At 46.5% G+C, this 24,536-nt stretch overlaps 1 protein-coding gene across 1 annotated transcript in view; it reads left to right on the top strand.

The window, feature by feature from the left end:
• Positions 1-2,208: 2,208 nt before the first annotated feature.
• DZIP1 (DAZ interacting zinc finger protein 1) overlaps positions 2,209-24,536 on the top strand; it is a gene marked incomplete at both ends in the record, with an annotated part of 43,292 nt that continues 20,964 nt past the window's right edge. The window contains 8 exon segments of the mRNA XM_084234906.1: positions 2,209-2,544; positions 4,133-4,311; positions 4,313-4,844; positions 9,594-9,678; positions 11,982-12,106; positions 14,801-14,962; positions 18,243-18,380; positions 20,359-20,421. Of these exon segments, the coding sequence (XP_084091032.1) occupies positions 2,209-2,544; positions 4,133-4,311; positions 4,313-4,844; positions 9,594-9,678; positions 11,982-12,106; positions 14,801-14,962; positions 18,243-18,380; positions 20,359-20,421 (1,620 nt within the window).

The raw sequence follows: 24,536 nt of genomic DNA, 5'->3' as shown, positions 1-24,536 counted from the left end.
TGTCAAAAGGCAAACCTAATTTTCCTCTCCTTGAGTGTAGAAATTAGTATTATTAGACTCTCAGCCAAGCTCCCAGGCTTCCCTCCATTCCCTGACTAGCATCCCACATCCTGCATGCAGTGTAAATTCAGCTACAACATTTTTATTTACTTACTATATGCAAAATGATCAATCTTTACCATTATTTCTTTGTTCCATTTTTTAGATAATTTGTATTCCAAAAACAATCTTTTGAGCATTCATGTGCTGAACTTGCTGAATATTTGAGGCTTTTTTTTTTAAAAGATTTATTTATTTATGCATACAAGAGCTGGGGTACAGACCAGTGATGCGGGGGGGGGGGGGGGGGGCAGGGTGAGAGGATTTACCAGAGACAGAGCCGGGAGGAGAACAGGCAGACTGACCGAAACACACCGCTGATACGGGAGCAGCGGGTGAGACAGGAGAGGTCTGCCGCACCATGTGGGTTGCTCCCTGGCTGGGAGCATGTTGCTCATTCAGCAAGAGGCTGTGGATTGCTTCATAGTGCAGTGCTTAACCCCTTGCACCACCAGGAAGGGCCATTTGAGGTTTTCATAGTTTGATGAAGAATATAGAAATAATTTTTTAAAAAAATTTAATGCGATCATTGGTATAAGAAGCTTGTGCAAAGGAGCGAGGTGTGGTGGCTGCAATGCCGATCCAAAATCAACTAGTTCATCTTATTTCTTCCAACTCTACATTTGCCAGGGACTATACTGACAGCAAGGAATGGGAAATTCAAGTAACTCAAATGTTGAATCACTAAATAATGCTAAATAAGTAGTCATCACACACACATACACACACCCCACACACAAAGGCCAGCAGAGTATAGAATTTGCAAAGCACTCACCTTATCTTACTCATAGTGCCCCAAATTTCTACCAAGAAATGTTTACTTTTACTAGAAATACTTTAAGGGTTTTTATGGGGCTCTTGGAATCGCCTTCAAATTCAAAGCACTTTTAAATGAGACAAACTTAAAATCCCATCAAATCCCTAGGCCTTATGCTTTCAAGTAAAGAGATTCCAGATAAATAAGCCAAATACATAAAGCCTGTAGTAAATGAAGTATGGTCTAAAATTGGTTCACTCAGGGAGAAGCACAAGGAAAGGCACTGTCACAGCAACCCGCTGTCACAACAATCCTCTGTCACAGAGCAAAAATACTGCTGCTCCTTTCTCACTGAAGAACCATTTTTGCTACAGCGGACACAAGGATTTTTGCAAAGGGTGCACTAAAATTTCACCATCTGGGTCAACTTCAGTTATTAAAATACAAGCAAAAAGTAAATATTTGTATTTGGGGGACCACTCATTATTCAAACACAAAGAATTCTGCCTCATTGTCAGGCCACGTGTGCCAATGTTAGGTTGAAGAAGTAACACTACTCCTGACCCACCACACCAGGCCCCAGCCCGCCTCCCGCCAAACTTTCCATCAACAGAGGTCCAAGTTTCCCCCTTAAAATGAGCAAAGCGTTAAGAGACGCGGACACCTCTGTGGGTCTAAACCCTTGTGTGTTTAGGCACCTACTCCCTCTCTCATTTTCCATGCAACTCGAAAGCCAGACTACCTTGGAGAGCCTCTGCAAGGTCCCTCGCCTCTGCAGACTTCTGCGCTTAAAAGGAATCTCTTCTTGGGAGCGAATGCCCAGAAGGCCCCAGTGGGAAATCAGTGAGCCGAGGACCAGGCCAAGCGCCGGGAAGGCCAGAATCTGCTTTCTCTTTGCAAAGCCTTCCCGGGGTGAGCATCCCGAGCCAGCAACAGAGCGCCCCGGCACCACGTGTCTGCGCCAGCAGCCGGATTGGCGGAGCGCATTTTAGCGCTGCGGTCTGGACGCGCGCGGGCCCGCCCAGTGCCAGAGGAGCCGGGACGCCGAGAGAGGCGGCCAGAGGGGGATCGCGCAGGGGTGGGGGCGGGAGGGGGGTGGGGGTTCCCGAGGCGCCCGCCTGGGAGGGCCGGGAGCGGCGCCGCAGCCCGCCTCGCCACGACTTGCCCAGAGCAGACGGGCTGCGCCCTGCGCCCTGGAAGCCGGGGCGGGCCCGCCGCCTCCCGCCCGGCTCCTCCGCGGCCTCCGCCTGGCCAGCAGCCCCCCTGGGGTCCGGATCCCCAGCGTCGCCCCGTCGGCTCGCAGCGCCCGGCGCCCGCCCAGGAGCGCGCAGCTGGGGTGAGCCGCGGCCGGGATGCGCCGGGCGCCGGCGAGGCCGGCCCCGCGCCCCTTCCCGGCTGCGCCCCGAGGCGCCGCAGACCCCGCAGGCGTGGCCGCCGCGGCCCCCACTCGTTGCGAGGCGCAGCGCCGAGGCCCCGCCGGCGCCCGCGCGCCCGGCCTTTGTCTTCGCGGCCTCGGCGGCCCCTGGCGCCCGGGACGCGAGCGCAGCGCCTCGCCGGCGGCCCTGCGGGGAGATGGGGCCGGGGGGGACGGGAAAGGTGCCCCCTTCTTTCCTGATCCCGCCATCTTGCGCTCGACATTCAGCCCGGGGTCGAGGGCGACCGACTGCGGGGCGCTCCGGGCCGGAGGGGTGAGGGGAGCGGCGGGGGGCCGCGGCGGGGGGCGCCCCTCCTCCGCCCACCGCAGTGGCGCCCGCGGACAGCCCGCCCCCCGCTTTCAGCTCCGGGGCCGGGGCCTGCGAACCCCCCTAACCGGCGCAAGCACTGGAAACAGGAGGGTGGGGCAGGAGTGAGCATGTACTTAACCAAATGCCTGATTTCAGTCCATCTTTGCGTCCCCGTGGCCACTGGGCAGATTCTTAACGCCTCCCGGTTGTCCTGTGCTAGGTGCTGGGGAGAGAACGGTGAGCAAGAGAGGCCAAGGCCCTTGTTCCCGCTGGCCCTGCAGCCCAGTGGATGGAGCCCACCGTCCACACACCTGCCAGGTAAGGCTCCTGACGCCTGGGAGCAGGTAGGGGAATGGGGCGCACGCATTGTTGGTTCTACGTCAGGCAGCAAATAAATGGAAACATCAAACTTTAAAGACTTTTCTGCTAGCTGCAGTGTATCATTAATAGCTTTTTTGTTTTGTTTTGATTTGATTTTACCAAAGGCCGATCAAAAGCTATTTGGATGCATGATTTTTAGGAAATCCTTTGAAATGTGCTTATTGTTGATGTGTAATTCACAGTATCTGGAAAATACTCAACTCTTGAATCTTGCACTTTGCTTCCAGTTTTCTGCATTGTCTTTTCTTCTGTTCGTGTATCTGGCTGTTAGGAAAGAAAACAATTTCCCTCATGCTTGGGCCAAGCAGGGGCTCCCCGGGGCATTGAGGAACAACTTGGCTGTTTCTCAATTTATTGATCTGTGTGACAAGCACAGGTAGCCCCCAACAAGACCCCAAGAATGAGAGGCCTGCGGTCTACAAGTTGCTGCTAGAAATAGTTTATCCTCTCCAGAAAACAGAATGCAGCCGCCTCTCAAGTTTATACGGTAAATATCAAGGTGATGCGAGGGAGGGGTCCTCCTTTGCGCTGCTTACCCTCAGATTTTGGAAAATGTATCCCCAAAAGTAGCAAGGCCGTGACCCAATAGAGTGAGCTACACAGACCACAAGTGTAATTCTTTAACAACTCGCCTGAGGTACGACGTGCAAAATGCACCCTTGCTTTTAGGTGTAGCATCCAGTGACTGTGACAACCGGCATATGCTGGGGTCATCTAACAGCCCCCTCAAAATACAGAACATTTCTGTTACACACCCAAAGTATTTTCCTTTTGCAGGCAATCCCCCTCGACCCATTTATTTATCCAATTTTGTTACCCAACAAAAATGACAGGAGTGAATAGACCAGAGGTTGGCAGCTAGCACTGAAAGTTCCCGGGGTTGCCACTAGCCATCCCTTAGGGGCGCCAAGTGTCTAGGCAAAGGCCAGGAAGGGCTGGTGCCCCGGAGAGCTGGAGTTTAGGAGAGGCCCTCGCGGGGTGCCCCGATGCATCGCCTTGATCCTGTCCACAAGCTTTTCTCTGGTCGCGCAGGGCCCTGGGCACATGCTGACCGCGCGCAGGCTGGCGCGCCCTTTGCTCCAGGTCCAGCCCCGGCGCTGCCATAGCAACGGCCTGGACGCCCGGACCTTAGGCCGCCGCCGCCAGGGACCTGCCTTCTCCCGCTCCCCAGGGGTGGGGCGGCGGCGGCCGGCGGCGAGGCGGCCCCGGGCCGGGTAGAGGGGACCGGACCGCCCCTCTCCAGCAGAGGCGGTGGACTGAGTCCAAGCATGGTGAGTGCGGGGCGGAGCCCGGGGATGCCGGGCGCGGGTGGCCGGGGCTCCCGGGGACTCCACGCTGCCTCCTTCCCGCAGCCCTTCCAGAAGCACGTCTACTACCCGCTCGCCGGCGGGCTCGAGGGCCCCGAGGCCGCCATGGCCTGCGCGCCCCCCGGCGCGGCGTCGGGCCCCCAGCCCTTCTTCCAGTTCCGGCCGCGCCTGGAGAGCGTGGACTGGCGGCGGCTGAGCGCCATCGACGTGGACAAGGTGGCCGGGGCGGTGGACGTGCTCACGCTGCAGGAGAACATCATGAACATCACCTTCTGCAAGCTGGAGGACGAGAAGTGCCCGCACTGCCAGTCGGGGGTGGACCCTGTGCTGCTGAAGCTCATCCGCCTGGCGCAGCTCACCATCGAGTACCTGCTGCACTCGCAGGAGTTCCTCACCTCGCAGCTGCACGGCCTGGAGGAGCGGCTGCGCCTCAGCCTGGCCGAAGGCGAGCAGAGCAAGAAGCTCCTCACCAAGCAGGCCGGGGAGATGAAGTTGCTCAAGGAAGAGTGTAAACGCAGGAAAAAGATGATCTCCACCCAGCAGCTGATGATCGAGGCCAAAACCAGCTATCACCAGGTGGGAAGCTGTGCGGTGGTTTTTGTGCTGTGGTTTTGAATCATGAGATTCCCCCCTACTCCCCTGCCCACCCCTAATCCCTCTATTTCCACACCCTGAGAGATAGAGAGTTTGCAGGGGTTTTTATGTGCTATAAATCAAAAGAAAAGGCATATTAATACAAAACAGCGATTTTTTAGCCAACAGATGTCATGGATCGTTACCTTTTGTAGCCTGAGATTGAATTAATAGTTAAACAAGTGGCCTTCTCTGTAGTGCATTATTGGAATCGGCTAAAGGCTAGGTGTTGAGAAGCTGTTTCTTCCACCTAATGCATGTATGAAAAGTAAACCACGATTTTATTAAAAAATAAACCACGACCTCAAATTGCTGTTGAGTCGGCCCCTTAATGATCTGGAATAATTACATTTGTGGGTTTCAAATTTTGAAATATCTTCCAACTTACAGAAAAGTTGCAAGAACAGTACTGGAGCCCACACACCCTTCATGCAGACTCCCTAGGTGTTTACATGTGCCCCATTTGTTTTATCTCCTCTGTCTCTATACACATGGTTAACTTTCAACCATGTGGCAGTGAGTTGCAGACTCCAGAATACTTCAATGTGTATGTTTCCTGGGAACACTCATTTGTGTCACAACAATATTTTTTAAATGAAAACAATTTTCTTTTCTGGTCTTAACCACCAACTGTTTTGGCTTAGACATCCAGCTCAAGAGAAATATTGTAATTTTTGAGTAGAGCAGACATCCATGTATTTTTTTTTATTGATTAGATGAAGTGCAATAGGTATCAACAGTGTTTGATAAACGTACCGAAGTAAATGACAGACCAATAAGACGATTTCACACCTTTATTGGTTATTTTGGCTAAATGTGGCTTTTGAGGCCTCTCGTAACTTAAGTAATAGTGAAGCGGAAGCACCAGCGATAGTTCAGAAATAGTACAGAAATGGGTGCAGTCAATAGAAATGGGGTGCAGAAAATGGTACCGTTAATAGTGCTTAGGACAGACCCAAAAGGAGTTCTGAGAGAAGGGTATTTACGATAGGGGAACAGCTGGGGAAGAATACTGTTAGAAAAAGACTTAGTGGTCACACGACCTGAGCTAATTAGCCAATTGCCTTGTATTTTTTTTCATAAGTGCCATTTAAAAACTAAATCTAAATGATGCTGATGGGTTCTGTTGGTATATTTACTATAAAATGAATAGAATTTGCTTTACTTGGAGGAAAGCAAACATTTAAGAATGAAAAATAATGTAAAATATATATAAATAATGATAAAATAAAATTTAAAAAATTGTTTTACTTAAACAATTTATCTTGCTGTAGCTTTGGTAGCAATCTAGTGAAACATTAAAATCATAACATAGAGACATTTTGATCAAGTATTTTCTCATTCTTTTAGTTATCATAGAAATTGTTGTTAATAAATTAAGATTTTCAAATGTGAGTGATATGTAAGGTTAAAAAGATCCTGGCAGGGTTTTATCAAAGGAGTCACATTTTTGGTCACTCAGCAGACTCTGGCTGAGTGTCAGGTGTGGCGTGCACAGGTGTGACCAGGAAGGGTTGGGTGTGACAGGACCACTTTTTCCCTCTAGTATAAGTACAGGTCCACTCTGTTCTGTATTAAGTAACGTAGTGGCCAGTGTCTCTTTAAGGAGTCTCTCAGCAGTGAGTGCTTTTAAGCAACTGCCTGGCTTGATTTCTAAGTGTTTGAAAGTGCAAATCATATGTCACTTCTAAACTCTTGGTTTCTGCATTTGAAAGATGAGAATATTCTTAGTAGCTATCTTTTAGGTAGCTGAGAATCCCACAAATTGATGCTTGTGTAGCACCAGGAAGGCTCAGTAGACAGCGTCTGACTTAGAGATGTTGATTTCTGCAGTGGCTTCTCAGGAGTGAACTGTCACTACCTGTGGTCTCAGTGTGAATCCTCAGACCTTTTTTTCAGGCGCTCATGGAAGTTTTGGGTATGGAAAAGAAGGCCAGATGTCACAGTGTGGATGTCGTAGGAATTGGTGTTTCTGGACCAGCTAGTCAAAGACTACAGCTAAGAATGGCACGTAAGCCTGGTGGCTTCTGCCAAGTTAGAATCACTCTAACTCCAGCTATGTGAGCTGGGGGACATTCCATCTATAATGAAATTTATAAGAAAACAATTGATATTGTTTAAATATTTACCATTAATAGGCAGTCGTGAATCTGTATAATAGGGACCTCTACAATGAGGAGGGGAGAGAGAGTTTGGGCAGTGTGCGAAGGATGGTGTGTATGCCAGTTATCTGGCATCAAATTACTAGTTTTTAAAATTGAAAAATGCCAAGGGATCATAACAGGGCTTAGAGTCATCCTAAGAAGAACTTTCACTTGCATAGGTGGAAGACCTAGATTCCTCCCCAGGCCCCAGCGGTGCAGGCAGATTGTGGAATCTGTCAGTGAATTTCTGTCCCTGTTTCCAGTTATTGGGCCTCTTGGAGTTGAAGACCAATGTGGGGAAGTGGAGGAAGCATACATAGGTTAAAACATGCAGCTGATAATGCTGTGGCTTCACTCTGCTGAGCTTTGATTGCTTTGTGGAGAAAGTGGTTGCTGTGGAGATTAAATCAGGCAGTGATGTAGCCTGGCTAGGGCCAGCCCTGAGTAGGCATTGTGGGAGTGCTGGTTTCTTGATTTACTGTTGCCTTTGAGAGGCTTCAAAAAACATCTTGAGGTATAGAGAGCCTCCCTCCTACTTCATTTGGTAAAGAAATGTGAGTTCTTGTGTTTACTCCGTTACACGGAAAGTTGTTCTCTTTTTAATGGTTTAGGGTGAAATTTGTTTTAAGACATTTACATGTTTCACATGTAAGTAGGCTACATTGCCACATGTAGTCTACATTCTTTTTTCTTTTTTTTTAAAGATTTTACTTATTTATACATACAAGAACTGGGGTACAGGCCAGAGATGCGGGGGGTGAGAGGACTCACCAGACACAGAGTGGGGAACAGAACAGGCAGATTCACTGAAATGCACTGCTGAGGGGAGCAGCGGGCAAATCAGGAGAGGTCTGCTGCGCCATGTGGGCTGTTTCCTGGCCGACCCGGGATTGAACTCATGCTGCCAATTGTTCATAGTGTGGTGCTTAACCCCTTGCGCCACCAGGGAGGCCCTATGTACTGATTCTTAACATGTATATGTATATATAAACTAACTTTTAATAAAATGCAAAAGTTTTAGAGGGTAAAATTTTCAAAGCACTTTTTAAAAAGTCTTATCTTATTGATGGGGAAATTTGATTGCAGGTTACAGAGAATTCCTTCCTGCCTTCCTATCCTGAAAACCTAGGATTCCTGAAACTACTGCTATTTGTTATAAAGAATGATCAGACCTTTATTAATTGTCTTATTACTGTAAAACCTGTTATAAAGTACCTATTAGTCCCAGATGGTGTTGGCTTTGGGGACCTGACAGTCGTGGTGCTTGAATTCTGGCTCCATCCCCATCACCAGCCACTCTCAGTGGGGTTGTTGCAAGGCTGTGATGAGATGTGGGCGCAGAGAGCCTGGCATGCTGTGGGCATCCATAACGAGCGCTACCTGCACTGCTGTTGTCTGTAACCTGAGTGTTCTGTGCCCCTCAGCACTGATGTTCTAATGTACAGCCATAGTAGGAAAGAGAGCCTCTGAAATCAGGGGGTAATAAATGTGTATTTCTAATTTAGAGAAATTGGCATATTTTCTTACTATTTTTGAATATTAAAAAATTACGAAAAATTAAACATTCTGTTCATCTTTTTACTTCTTGTAAGGATGGCATGGCAACTTACAGGCTCTTTATTTGTGGATTTGGAAGCCAGATGTCTCTTAGGTTTATTTTGGTATCTTTTGTCATACAGAAAGAAGGTTTTCATTTTGATGTCAAAATGTCAGAGATGTGGGGGTTTAGAACCCTTTCTGTTTTAATCAAATAGCTAAAAATGCATATTTTCTAATTCTAGAAATAGAAATGACACTTTCCTTGTCCTTACCCTTCCTTTCTCCAATGTCATGCTTAAACCCAGAGTCCCTAAGCTGCCCCAAGGAACCTTGTGGTGGTCACAGGGTTTTTTCTGGTACCCAATTTTATTTTATTTTTTTAAAGATTTATTTATGCATACAAGAACTGGGGTACAGGCCAGAGATGTGGGGGGGGGTGAGAGGATTCACCAGAGACAGTGGGGAGCAGAACAGACAGACTGACTGAAATACACTGCTGAGGGGAACAGCAGGCGAGACAGGAGAGGTCTGCCCCGCCATGTGGGTAGCTCCCTGACCAGCCGTGGATCGAACTCGTGCTGCATAGACTGCGTATTTCTTCATAATGCAGTGCTCAACTCCTTGCACCACCAGGGAGGCCCTCTGGTACCCAATTTTTTTTTTAAAGATTTATTTATTTATTTATACAAGCGCTGGGTACAGTCAGAAGCACGGGAGTGTGAGAGAATTCACCAGAGCCACAGCGGGGAGCAGAACAGGCAGAAGGACCGAAGTACACTGCTGAGGGGAGCAGCGGGCGGCAGGAGAGGTCTGCGAGCCATGTGGGACCCTCCTCCAGTGGCCGGGGAGCAGCCGGGGATCGAACAGGCGCTGCAGAGGCTGCGGGCAGCTTCACAAGCCAGCGCTCAACCGCTGCACCACCGGGGAGGCCCTGGTACCCAATTTTTAATGACACGAGTTGTAAGGACCCTTGCACAGATACTTGAATTTGTTCCTCTCTCCATTTCAGTGCCATTTTTGTGACAAGGCCTTTATGAACCAAGCATTTCTACAAAGTCACATTCAGCGCCGACACCCTGAAGATTCTCACCTTGGTAAGTCACGAGCTCAACTCCAAAGAGCTATTTCCTTTCTGGCATCATTTTCTTCTGCAGGGAGATGTGGCCTGGTGCATTTCTCCAGCGTTTTCAGAGAAAGTGCATCGTCCTCATTTATTCACCAAGTCAGTATTGAGCCCCTGCTGGGTACCCTGTGCTGTACTCGGAGCTGGGGACACAGCGGATACAGTCCTGTCTCGAGCCCTACATGCTAATGGGAGGGGAAGACACATTTAAACAAATCAGGGATTCTTTCAAATGGTGGCAAGTGCGGTGAAGAGACGGGAAGGGCATCAGGCAGACAGTAGAGGCCTCGCTAAGGAGGTGATATCTGATCAAAGAGCAGAAGGATGAGGCCCCAGCTGGGGGGAAATCTAGGATAAAAACACCCAGGCCACGGGCAGTCTGATTGTGAGGGGTGAGTGGAGAGAGAGGGGATGTGTTTGAGGAGCAGATAGAAGGCTGGTGGGGTGGAGGGAGCCAGGCAGGCATGTGTGGTGAGGGTGGAGAGGAAGGGCCAGCTCACATGGGGCCCCAGAGGCCCTGGCGGAAGCGGGTGGGAAAGTGAGGAGGCTGAAAGTGTAGCTCAGGTGAGAGGAAATAGCAGCCGGACCAGTTAGTATCAGGGTAGACGTGAGAGAAGCCAGAGAGGACCTGCTCTGGACCCAGAGTGAGCAGAGATGTAACTCAGCAGGGTGAAGATGATCACGGCTTCTTGTCCTGCACTTCTGAGTGAATGGTAGTGATGTCAGCCAAGGTGGGGACCTCCGTGCAGGGAGCTTGTTGAGGGAGGCAGGAGAAGAGCTTGTGTTGGCCACAGGTAGTTGCAAGTCACCCATACAGTTGCCGTGATGTGCACAGGCTGGGGAGTGGAGGTCAAGGTAAAGGCCCTGGCCAGAGATGTAAACCTGGGAGCCATGAGCAGAGCGGGCCTGATGAGGTCACCTAGACAGGGAAGGGCTGAGGGGAACCCCATGCCTCTGGGAGCTCAGAAGGAGCAGCCGCGTTGAGTAAAAAATAGCAGTTATAGAGATGTGAGAGCTTACCTGGAGGGAAGCGTGGGACCAAGGGCAAAATTTTGGTTTTGTTTGACGTGGGAGATACCAAGATGTGTTTGGGTGTGGAATTAACCAGCGTAGAGAGGGGGAGATTGAAGAAGGAAGAGAGGAAAGGGATTCTGTGCTTAGAAGGAGCCAAGTTTCCTACTCTTTAATGTTCCAAAAAGCAAAGATTGCGCAGTCCGTTTCTCCACGCTCTGATCGAAGCGTTCTGAAGATTGCTGTCGCGATCCACCAAAATTCGCATTATGCTCTTAAATGTTTTCAGTATCTAGGAATGTGTGATTCTAGCTTGTTACTCAGGGCCTGCTTTCCCCTCTGTTTGGGGCCAATCTCTTTTCCTGCCTATTTCAAGTAAATAAATAGATTTATTTAGGAAATCGCTAAGCTTTGTATAAACAATATAAACAGCCCAAAATTCCATCTATAAGCCACGGACCACTGATGCCATTTAGCAATCTATTGGAGAAACTAGAGTGATTAAATATTTTAATTAATCCACCATTCTTCAGCGTGAAACTGACCTTCTCTCTCTTCTGTTTCAGTATCTTATTCTATCTCATACTCGTTTCAGAGAGTATTTCAGACTCTGAAATGAGTATTGTTTCTTTAGGTCATCTTTGAGATTCTGACTTTCTACTTTGGTTTCCATACCTTTCATGTCTACACTCACAGACACATGTATATCCATTCAGTCATGTGTACATCTGCATGTAAGTACATGTGCCTAAGTATTCTTCCCTTCACTTGTTGCTTCCTTTACAACTTTTCAGTACTTCTGTTGTTGCCCCTTGGACAGATTATGACCCGAGTTTGCAGTCTGAATGCCAGTCTCTGCCTGTCTCGGCGCTGAGGGGGTTCTCAGGAGAGTTCAGTGGGAGCCGGAAGGATGTGACATAGCTCAGAATGGTGGTGCCTGCAGTGGAAGCCACTGCTTCCGTGTTAGGACGGAGACGGGCATCTCTAAGAGCCCAGGCTGCCGGGATTATTCCTTGTCCCCATTATTGCTTCCCGAATGGGCTCTCGCGCTGCCTCTGTTGGATAATCCGACCTCAACATGGTGGCTGAAAGAATGCTAGGATGAGTCAAAAATTGGCTCTTGTGGCATGAACAGTAGCAATCCTATCCCAAGGAAGAGCAGTTTCCTTTGTTTTTGTCTTCTCCGTAGGACTATACCCCAGATGTGTTTCAGATAGGTCCCATGAGAACAGGTATTCTAATCAGGTATGTCTGTTGTAACAGAGTATAAGAAAAGGGTGCAGACTGACAGGCTGCAGAAGGAGGTCGACATGTTGAAGCAGCAGCTGCAACTCACCAAGTCTCAGTTAGAGGCTGCACAACACTCCCACGCCGTCAGATTCTCCAAGGTATGATGCTGAATTCTGAAACCATGGTTTGCTGAAACGGATTGACATTCATTTTTTTTTTTTTTTTTTTATGTTTCATAGAGTTCACCAGGGAAGCCTCCTATGGTCCAAGACTTAGCTTTGTTGGGAGGTTTTGATTCCTAATTCAATCTCCTTATTTGTCAGGATCTGTTCAGATTCTCTATTTTTTCATGAGTCTTGGTTGTTCATATGTTTCTAGAAATGTATCCAATTCTTCCAGATTGCCCAGTTTGTTGGCATGTAATTGTTAAATGTCATCTCTCACAATCCTTTGTAATTCTGTAGTATCAGTTGTAAGGACTCGTCCTTCATTTATGAGTTTATTTATTTGAGTCATATTTATTTATTTGGTTAGTCTAGCTAAAGGTTTGTCCATTTGTTTATCTTTTAAAAGCACAACTTAGTTTCAATGATCCTTTCTATTGTTTTCTTATCAATAGATTTGTTCTGTTGTTGTCCTTATTTCTTGCATTCTTATTTTTCCTTCCCTGCTCTTTATTGTTTCCTTCCTCCTGCTCACTTCGGGCTTAGTTTGTTTTTTCTTTCTAGTTCCATATGGTGTGGTATTAAGTTGCTCTTTTTTTAAACAAAGGAATTTGGGAGGCCTCCCTGGTGGCCTAGGGACTAAGTCTCAGTGCTATCACCATGACAATCTGAGTTTGATCCCTGGCCATGGAGCTGACCCACATGGCGCAGCAGACGTCTCCTGTTTCCCCCACTGCTCCCCTTAGCACTGTATTTCGGTAGATCTTCCTGTTCTGCTCCCCACTCTGTCTCTAGTGAATCCTCCCACCCCCTGTACCTCAAGCCTACACCCTAGTTTTTCTACACACACACACACACACACACACACACACACACACACACGAGGAATTTGTAGCTATAAACTTTCCTCTTCCAACCACCTTTGCTGCATTCCATTAGTTTTAGTATGTCGTGTTTCCATTTTTGCTTCAAGATAGTTTCTGATTTCCCTTTTGATTTCTTCTTTGATTCATTGCTTTTCATGAGTATATTGTTTCTACAATTTCCACTGAGTTGTTAATTTTTCAATTTTCCTTCTGTTGCTGATTTCTAATGTCATACCAGAAAAGATAATGGCAATCTTCTTTTTTTCTCCCTCCCCCATCCAATTTCAGTCTTCTTGATTTTGTTATGTTTTGTTTTATCATCTAACAATATCCTATCCCGAAGAATTTCCATATGTGCTGAAAAGCATGTATGTCTTGCTGCTTTTGGATAGGATTTTTGTTAGATGTGTTTGACGTATAGAGGTGTTCAAATCCTCTTTTTCCTTTTTTCTTTTTCCTCCTGTCTGGATGATTTATCTATTGATAAATAGATAAATAAATAGAGTGGGGCATTAAGTTCCCACATTATTATTATTTTGCTGTTTAGTTCCCCTATTAGATCTGTTAATGTTTGCTTTATATATTTTGGTGCTACAGTGTTAGATGTGTACATATTTACAATGGTTATATCTTCTTGATGAATTGGCTTCATTATCATTATATAATGATTTTTGTCTCTTGAGATCATTTTTAAATGTATACATTTATTGCTATAAATTTCCCTCCAACACTGTTTTAGTTGCCTCTCATTTGGTATGTTGTGTTTTTGTTTTATTCATATCAAATTATTTTCTAGTTTCCCTAGTGACCTTTGGTTATTTAAGATTATGTTGATTAGTTTTCATGTATTTCTGAATTTTCCAGTTTTCCTTCTGTTGTTGATTTCTGGGTTTGTTTTATTGTGATTGGATAGGACACTTTGCATGATTTTTAAAATTTATTTATGCATACAAGTATGGTGTATAGGCCAGAAGTGCATGGGGTGAGAGGATTCACTGGACACAGTGGGGAGCAGAACAGGTGGATCTACTGAAATACACTGCTGAGGGCAGCAGACATTGAGACAAGAGAGGTCTGCTGCACCATGTGGGTCAGCTCCCTGGCCAGGAATCATACTCATGCTGCAGTGGTTGGCAGTGGCTGGCGACAGATTGATAGCACTGAGACTTCAACCCCTGCACAATCAGGGAAGCCCAGTTTACATGATTTCAATCATTTTAAAATTTATTGAGAATTATTTTATGGCCTCACACATGGCCTATCCTGATGAATTTTTCATGTGCATTTAATAGAAATATATATTTTACTGCAGTTGTGCGTAGTGTACCTAACAACATTCTATAAATGTTTGTTAGACCAATTTTTTTTATAGTGTTGTTCAAGTTCCTCAATTAGGTAAAAACAAACTGAAGATCATTGAGAAATCAAGGGCTAATCCTCTGGATCCTAAGTTTAGGTTATATAAGTCTGAATTTATGTTTTTCTAGGGGTGAGATGGGGCTGTTCCACCCAAATGGATGTGATAGCAAGAAAGGGTCTTCTGCTCAATAGATTTTTTACTTATATAGTATGTTTACATTTTACTTATTATTGCATATATCAACGTTGAGACTTTAGGCTTCTGTGTGTGTATTTTAAGGGATGAAAGGATGCTACTTTTGATTTGAAAAGAGCATTGTGTACAGACCTGCCACTACACAGTGTTATTACAGACCTGATAGCAAAACCAGCTGATACATCCAAAGTGAACCTTGCTTATTTCAAAATTTGCACATTCACTCCATATCAGCACCTTCAGAGCCATGTATTAAACTAATTCCAGGAATATGAAATGCAGAAAACAAAAGAGGAAGAATTTCTGAAGTTATTTGATAGATGGAAAGAAGAAGAAAAGGAGAAACTGGTTGATGAAATGGAAAAAGTCAAGGCAATGTTTATGAAGGAGTTTAAAGAATTAACTTCCAAGAATTCAGCATTAGAATACGTAAGTATTAAGTAGAGAACTTGCAGTATTGGTGACACTGGTGCCTTGAGAGGTAGATTAGGTGGACATTATCGCCAGTGGATCTACAAGTTCCTTTTTGTGCTTTGCCCAGACTCCCGCTCTCCCTGTGAGTCTCAGTGGGGAGCAGGGGACATACAGAAGACAGAGCAAGTGGAAAAGGTGGCTTGTTAGGCTTAGACAGCCTGCATAAACCCCTCACTAAGTGTTAGAACTTTCCAGAAAGGCTGATACAGATCACCAATGTGGGGGAAGGATGCCAAGCCAGAAAGAGAGAGAACTTTAACAGGGTCCTTTTTAACCCCAGGTTTGGCTGGTGAGGAGGAGAGGGATTCTGGAACAGGCAGTTTATGGGGAAATGAACCCCCTCCCCGGGGCAGCAGCCTTGGTCCACAGTGCCCTGGTCATGTGCATGGATGATGGACAGAGAGAACCTAACGGGGCTGGACCTTAACCTCAGGGGGCTCTTTCCTCAGACAGCGGCCAATCATTGTTTTCCAGCCAAGCATTAGCCTGGTGCTGCTGGCCTCAGACCTGAGTCATGCTTGGGAAAAGGACGTGGGGGAGTAGAGGGGAAGTCCTTGAGCGCCCTCTAGAGGCCAATGAGTGGAATAAACTGAAGTGGATATTTTGGGGATAACCTAACATAGCCTTCTCTGACATTCCTTGAATGGTAGGTCAAGGATGGAATTGGGCTTAAAGGATATATACCCGAAACCTACATAAAGTCATGATGCTTTGTTCTCTCAATTAAAAATTCTCACCAGGGGATCAGTAAACTACCACCTGAGTACCTGATCTGGCAGCCACCTTGCTCCTGTACAGCCCCTGAGCTGAGTGGTTTTTAAATGGTTAAGAAAAAGAGCCAAATGGGCCTTCCTGGTGGCCCAGAGGGCTGAGCGCAGTGCTGTGGAGCTGTGCAGAGCCTCTGCAGCAGGGGTTCAATTCCAGGCCGGCCAGGGAGATACCCACATAGTGCGGCAGACCTCTCCTGGCTCGCCTGCTGCTCCCCTCAGCACTGTATTTTGTCAGTCTGCCTGTTCTGTTCCCCGCTCTGTCTCTGGTGAATCCTGTCACCCTCCTGCGCCTCTGACTTGTACCCCAGCTCTTGTATAAATAAAAAAATAAAACCAAAAAAAAAGAAGAAAAAGAGCCAAAGAAGAATATTTCACAACACATGAAAATAATACGAAATCCACATCTCATTGTGAAAGTAAAGTTTGAGTGGTGCACTAGATCCGTGTTTTCGGCCCCAGTTCCGTGATGTGGCTGAGCCCACGTGTGTCATGCTGCTCTTTACAGAAAGGACCGACCACTTCCTGTCATGGTTTCATAAAGCAAATGTGGCACGATCATAACAAATTGCTGAAGTCAAAATGGGCGCTGGTTATACTGTTCTTTCTACTTCTCCGGGAGTTGTAATTTGCAAATAAGAAACTGAGAGGGAATGACTTAGGATGGCTGCAGGCTGCTTATCTGTAGGGCAAAACTCCCTCTTGGTCCTGCTATCTCCTCATTATCGCTTCTCAGTTCTTGTTCTTTCTAAGCATCAGCATTCAAGTCAGTGATTTCCTTATCCCTGGTTTCTTCGCCCACCCACACTGCAGCTTCTGAAATGCTGTGTGGCACCTGCTGAAGCGGGAGCAGCACCCACAGTGGGGATGGTGAAGCTCACCCTCTTAAGGCTGACTCTGCAGGCTGCCCTATCCAGACCACATTCATCCACTCCCTGGTGACAACCATGACATAACACACCAAAACATCCGCCCACTGAGAGTGCACAACCCAGCGCGCTTTAGTTGGATCACAGAGTTACACGATCATCATCACGGTCACAGTCAAACATTCCATCCCCCCCAGAAGAAACCCGATCCGTGGTCACGCCCTCCTCCACTCCCAACTCAGCCCCTAGGAACCCCAGATCTGCCTCCTGCCCTCCATATTCCCTATACATTGGGTCACACAGTATGTGATCCTTTGTAAGTGGCTTCTTTGACTGCGTATAATGTTGTAAAGATTCATTCCTGTTACAATATCAGTATTTAATTTCTTTCAACTGCTGAATAACGTTTCATTGTTTGGATAACGCCATATTTTCCCCATTAGTCAGTGGGTGGGCATTTAGGTTGTTAGAAGGGTTAGAAAATATTATTAATAGGCTATTTTTTAGACTAACTTTAGACTTACAAAATAATAGAGTGAACAGTACAAAAGGTTTTTTATAGACACCCCCCTCTCCTGTCCTGTACAGAGTTTCCCATGTTGCTGACAAATTAGTGTGGTCCATTTGTTACAGTTAATGAAGCAAATACTGGTAACTTACTATTAATTAAAGTCCATACTTTATCCCAATTTGTTTGGCCTTTACATGATATCCTTTACCTTCTCCGGGATGGATCCAGGACACATTTAGTTGTGTCTCCTTATGCTCCTCTTGTCTGTGACAATGTCTCAGACTTGTTGATGGCCTGGGCATTTTTGAGAATTTGTTTTTCAGGCAGATTGTAGGATACCCCTCTATTGGAATTACATGACATTTTTCTCATAGTTAGACTGGGCTGAAGGTTTTTTGGGATTAAGGCCTGGGCAGTTTTCATCAGGTCATATCCAGGCACACACCATCTACATGATTGTGACTGTTGATGTTTAATTAACCTCAAGTACCTCGGTGAGGTAATATTTGTCTGGTTTTTCCACTGAATGTCACCCCCACCCCTGTTTACGACAGTCCTCTTTGAAAGGATGTCACTGTGTGTACCCTACACTTAAGGAGCAGGAACTTTGCTCCCTACCCTTCCGTTTTGGAGTTAACCTTCTAGGCTTTCCTCCGGTGTTTACCGCCATTGTCTTTGGGATAATATACACACAAAGGGTGAAATTAAAATGCTCTATCCCTGACTGACCCCGATGCAGCCCCTGGTGATGCTGGACGTGTCACTGAGTTACCGGAGACCCAGGGCCACAGGTTCCCCATCCCTGGCCACTGTTCGATGCCCATCGAAATGTTTAAGACCCACTGTCTGAGACTGAAAAGTTGAATGTTCCTCCACCCTTTCCACCCTGTACTTGTTCTGTGGGAAGGGCTGGAAGCACAAAAAAAGTGGGAAACCACTGCACAGGAGAAGTAGAGGCCCCAGGAGTGCCCAGTAGGATAGCCAGACCAAAAGCCAGGTCACATGCTCCCCAGTTTTACTCTGCTTCAGTCTTATGAAAGTATAAGCTTTTGTACCAGTAATTAATTCTGTCCTCTTTTTTTCTATAGCAATTGTCAGAAATCCAGAAGTCCAATATGCAGATCAAGTCCAACATAGGCACATTGAAAGATGCCCACGAATTTAAAGAAGAACGTCCCCAGTATCCCCAAGATTTCCAAAATGTGATGCAACTTCTTGATAATCAGGTATGTAAAAGTGGACATTATCAGGTATGATAAAAATGGGTAACAGGCCTGTTTTTTCTTAGCAAGTGACAGTAGCATCATCTACAGAAGAAGTATATGAATCTTTCAGGTACCATCAAAGTGACTCATTCTGCTTTTCTTATCTCCTAATACATGAGCAATTCCTAATAGGTGTTCACTAGATGTTTGTTGATTGACTAATAGGTGTGTATGTGAAAGTTGACAAAATTCTTTCATTTCTTTCTAACATCTATTGAAATTGGTTAGTATTAACTTAGCACTTATTTTTCATATTCCAGATGTAGGTCTTATTTTCAAAAGGCATAAAAAAAGCATATCAAAACAAAACACTATCTTTATTTTTAGAATTTAAATATACAACTACATTGAGGAACTGTTGATCTTTTACATTTATGAAACTGAATTACAATCATTTGGGAACGAACCTCTGTATTCTCATACTGGCTATTTTGATCACATGGGTTTAGGGGAACTTTTTTTTAACTAGGAAACAAGCAGAGATTAAAACTTATGAATTCAGGATTTTTTTAAAGCAGTAATATGTCATTAACAAAGCAAGTGTGTTTTTGACTAGTCTGCTGCCTCTACTTCTTGCTTTGCTGCTCACATCCTTCCTTCCTCCTCCAGACCTACCTTCTGCATTGCAGCCAGGCCAGCCACACCACTGTCCTGCAGCCCTTCACCAGCATTCTCGGGTTCTGAACCTTGCCGTCCCATCCACCTTGATACTTCCAGCATCTCGAAATAGCTCACTTCCCAGGACACGGCATTCTGCCTTTAATTGGCAACTTTCTTTCAGGACCTGTGGCTTACTCATTCAGCTGGGGTGACCCCTCTTCTGCAGACTAGCCCTGGACCTCTGGGTCACTGCCATTCTCTAGTCCCCCTGGTGGGACGTGGTCATATGCCCATGACCAGGGGCCTTTCTGGGGTTATCCCTTCTGTAGGGTCCTCCCCAAGCACGCAGGGCTGCCCAGCAAGGTGCCTGGTTCAAGGTATTGTCCAGAACTGAAATGTTGTTGTTGTTTTTTTAAGATTTATTTATTTATGCATACAAGAACTGGGGTACAGGCCAGAGGTGTGGGGGTAGGGGGACAGTGAGAGGATTCACGAGACACAGAGTGGGGAAAAGAACAGGTGGATCTACTGAAATACACTGATGAGGGGAGCAGTGGGCGAGACAGGAGAGGTCTCCTGCGCCATGTCGGTCAGCTCCCTGGCCAGGAATCAAACTCATACTGCAGTGGCTGTGGATAGCTTTGTGGTGCTGAGACTTAACCCCTTGTGCCACCAGGGAGGCCCCTAACACCTATCTCTTTTTTTAAGCACCTATTTTTGAAAATAAAATTTTATTGGCACATAGCTATGCCCATTCGCTTCCATATTCTCAGAGACTGCTCCACTGCAGGTGGCAGTGACGAGCATCTGGCCCCTCAGACTAAAACCCTTACAGTTAGCTCTTTACCCAAAAGTGTTTGCCAACTTCTTCCTGAGAGTATAAGATTAAGACCACACGCACATCTGTTGAAATATTTTTGACGGTATATAGTCTAAAAAATGCCCACAAGAATTTTACCAAATTGGGGCCTCCCTGGTGGCACAGGCAGTTGAGCGCAGGGCTGTGAAGCTGTCTGCAGCCTCTGCAGCACGGGTTCGATCCCCGCCGGCCGGGGAGATAACCCACATGGCACGGCAGACCTCTCCTGTCTCGCCCACTGCTCCTCTCAGCAGTGTATTTCGTCAGTCTGCCTGTTCTGTTCTCCTCTCTGGCTCTGGTGAATCCTCTCACCCTCTCACGCATCTGGCTTATGCCCTGGTTCTTGTATAGATAAAAATAATTTTTTACCAAATGGATATATTGGATTTCATGAATACTCACTAAAAACACAGCTTCCATCTTGAGTACATTCCTTTGCTATAGTTGCACATAAATTACTCTTATTTTACTGTTTTATAGGAAAGCAAGTGGACAGCTCGCGTTCAAGCTCTGCATCAAGAACACAAGAAAGAGAAGAATCGGGTAAGGTTAAGAAACCAATGGCCAGGGCCTCCCCGGTGGCGCAACGGTTGAGCGCTGGGTTGTGAAGCTGCAGCCGGTTCCATCCCCGGCTGCTCCCCGGCCACCCGAGGAGGGTCCCACATGGCGTGCAGACCTCTCCTGCCGCCCGCTGCTCCCCTCAGCAGTGTACTTCGGTCCTTCTGCCTGCTCTGCTCCCCGCTCTGGCTCTGGTGAATTCTCTCACCCTCCCGCGCTTCTGACTGTACCCAGTGCTTGTATAAATAAATAAATAAATAAATCTTTAAAAAAAAAAAAAAGAAAGAAACCAATGGCCAATAAGTGGGTCATTTTTTAAAAAGAATATTTGCTTTCTTTACAGTGTATGCAGGATTTGTCTACTTAAATCTGTGGAGAAATATATAACAAAATTAAAGTCACTTAGAATTCCAGTGCCAACATAACCACTGCTCCTACTTTGCTGTAATTTCTTGTAGTCTTTTTTCTATCCTGTAAATGTTGCATTCCTATGAGCATAGAAACTCATTTAGTCTAACAGTTTGGGTTTTTTTTTAAGATTTATTTATTTATTCATACAAGCACTGGGTACAGTCAGAAGTGCAGGAGGGTGAGAGAATTCACCAGAGCCAGAGCGGGGAGCAGAACAGGCAGACCGACGAAGTACACTGCTGAGGGGAGCAGCGGGCGGCAGGAGAGGTCTACGCGCCATGTGGGACCCTCACCCAGTGGCCGGGGATCGAACCGGTGCTGCAGAGGCTCGGGTAGCCTCACAACCCAGCGCTCCACGGCTGTGCCACCGGGGAGGCCCCTAGTCTAACAGTTTTAATCATACTTGTTGTCTATTACTTTATAGGCTTTTCACTTAACAGATCATAACTATTTTCTTGTTTTCAATTATTCTTCAAAATCATTATTTTTATGATTTATGGAGCTAACATTGGTCGATAACTCTGCATGAGTCAGGGGTACAGGGGTGCACTCTTCGGGCCTGCCCCACCTCACCTGCCATCAAGGCTCCATACTTCTGCACCACAGCCCACAATCATGACTTCGAAATGGCCACAGGTATCCCAAGTTATTGAATCCTGTCTTCATTGTTGAATACATTTCTCATTTCTTTCATATCACCCACTGGCAATCTAAAGATTTTTAAATGAGGGCGAGGATTGTTCAATTTACAATTATTTTAATGAAAACAAAATTCAGTTATTCCAGTGATTCCCTTTGAGTTGACTCTGTGAGAAGTTTAAGTGTTAAAATGCTCTGGCACCCGTGCAGGGAGGGTGGCCTGAGGCCCTATTCGGAAATTCACATGCCAGGTTCACTCCCTGAGACTCTGACTCAGTAGGTAGGTCTGGGACATGCTAAAAACAAAACAACAACAAAAACAAAAAAACCCAGAAGTTTAAATGATTCTGTTTTATCCTTATGCTCCTAGAAATTTGAAGTTCTGACTCTTATTTTTCAAAGCACCTCTTTGGCCTTGAGGTCCTGGGATAGAACTCAGACCTTCTTAAGAAAAGGGGGTAATTGCTCTTTTAAAGGCTCTTGGTGGGGCCCTCCCTAGTGGCGCAAAGGGTAAAGCACAGCACTATGAAGCAATCCGCAGCCTCTGCAGCACGAGTTCTGTCCCGGGCCAGCCAGGGAGCTACCCACATGGCACAGCAGACCTCTCCTGTCTCACCCGCTGCTCCCCTCAGCAGTGTATTTCAGTCAGTCTGCCTGTTCTGTTCTCCACTCTGTCTCTCGTGAATCCTCACCCCCCGCGCCTCTGGCCTGTACCCCAGCTCTTGTATGCATAAATAGTAAATAAATCTTTAAAATAAAGGCTCTTGGGGGGCCCCCTGGTGGTGTAGGGGTTAAGTCTCTGTGCTATCTTGCTTTCACTGCTGCTGCCTGAGTTCGATCCCTGGCCAAGGAACTGACCCACATGGCGCAGCAGACCTCTCCTGTCTCGCCCACTGCTCCCCTCCCCAATGTGTTTTAAGTAGATCCGCCTGTTCTACTCCCAACTCTGTCTCTGGTGAATCCTCTCACCCTCACACCTCTGGCCATTACCTCAGTTCTTGAATGCATAAATAAATAAATAAAATCTTTTTAAAAAGAAAACAGGAAAAAAAAAAAAGGCTCTTGGGCCCAAGGCAAGTTGGTAGGAATTCAGGGACTGGCTGCAGTAGAAGACAAGTTGCCATTTTGCATTTGGCAACGGCAAGTGGTAACAAAGAAAAAGACCCGCTGGTGGGCCTTGGGAAGAAGCAGAAGCCTCCTCCCCTGGTTCTGAGGGACGCGCTTCACCCCACTTCCTGGGTGCCTGTGCTGCCACTAGGCCATGCTGCTCCCCCAAAGCTGCCTGCTTCTTCCTCCACTTCTCTTAAACCCTAACAGAGGGGCGAATTCAATCAGGTTGAGTCATCCCTGCCGAGACCTAACAATTATTCCACATGATTGGTGCCTAGCGCTCCTACAAGGCACATATTGTATTTTTCTGTTTAAGGGAAGTTGTGGTTGCCAACTTTTTATTGCTTTACCTAGATTCTTGGCAGCCTTTTTTTTTTTTAATAATGCTGGTAGGCGTTCAAAGGGAGTCACAGATAAACCATGGCATGCCCCTTTCACCCCACAGGGGACTCCCTAGAACTCGGGAGTCATGGAATGGTCATGTGATGCGACGAAAGGAAATGGGGGTGGACCTGGAGAGTGAAAAGCATAGAACTTGAAATAGGAAAGTCACAGACTTTTTGTGGACAAATGTCTGGCTGTGACTACCCCAGCCCTCTCTCAGTCAACTCTTCTCTGGACCTTTCTGGTCAATTCTCAACTCCAGTGTCAGAAAGGTGCCCCCTTCTTGGGGCCTGGAACAACTCACATAATTATTGATCATGTCACCACCCTGGGCACCTTTCCTGGCTTTCCCTCCTGTTTTCTAGCTCAGCATTTCCCAAACTACTTTTGGGGACACTCTTCTGGTGGTCTGTGAAAATGCAGAGGAGGTTCCTAACAGTGCCTTTTGGGGAGACCCTTAGCATCACCACAATGTGATAGGGTCTTCGACAGGAAGCCCCCATGACTTGGTCCACCCAGCAACTGTCCAGTGTCATGAGCACAAAGCACCTCAGAGGGACCCCGCAGGATACTGATGGAGAGTTTAACTTGCTGTGTTATTATCTCCTTGACGGAATAAATTATTTTTAGAACAGTTTTAGGTTCACCGCACAATTGCATAGAAATGGCAGAGAGTGTTCTCAGACCTCCCTACTCCCCCATCCTCACCACCTCCCCAGTTATCAACATCCTGTCCCCAGTGGTACATTTATGCTAATCGATGAGCCTACAGTGATGCGCTTTATCACCCAAAGTCCAGCGTTTCTATCAGACGTCTCTCTCAGTCTCGCGCATTCTATGCATTTGGACGAATGTTGATGACATGTACCCACTAGCATGATATCGTGCAGAGTAGTTGCATCACATGCAGGCCTCTGCGTGCTCTCTGTTCGTTCCTCTCCTCCCCCACGCCCAGTTCCTGATCTTCTCACTGTCTCTAAGGTTTTACTTTTTCCATGATGCTGTAGCGTTGGAATCCTATGGACTTAGTCTTTTCATACTGGCTTCCTTCACTCCGCAATCTGTGTCGAAGTTTCCGCCAATTCTTTCACGGCTTGACAGCTCATTTCTCTAAGCGTTGCATAATATTCCATTGTCTGCATGTACCACAGATTATTTATCCATGCACCTGTTGAAGGACACCTTGGTTGCTTCCGAGCTTTGGCAGTGATGAATAAAGCTTCTGTAAATATCCGTGGGCAGGCTTTTATGTGGACATAAGTTTTCAGCTCCTTTGGGTAAATGCCAAGGAGGGTGATTGTTGGGTGGGATGGTAAGAAAATGGGTGGTTTTGTAAGAAAGCAGCAATCTGTCTGCCAAAGGGCCTCTACCATTTTGCATTCTTACCAGCAGTGGATGAGAGTTCCTGTTGCTCCATGTCCTTCCCAGCATTTGGTGGTGTCACTGCTCTGGATTTGGACCATTGCTAATTTGGCCAAAAAATTGCTAGTCTAACAGCTACATTGCTAACATCCTGGAGGCTGCTTGATTGTGTACACTTATTATTTATTCAGATG

Source organism: Talpa europaea (assembly GCF_964194135.1).
Source record: "Talpa europaea genome assembly, chromosome: 6".
Lineage (NCBI taxonomy): Eukaryota > Metazoa > Chordata > Mammalia > Eulipotyphla > Talpidae > Talpa > Talpa europaea.
Note: the sequence above shows the minus strand (reverse complement) of the source record. Positions and strands in the feature narration are given on the sequence as shown.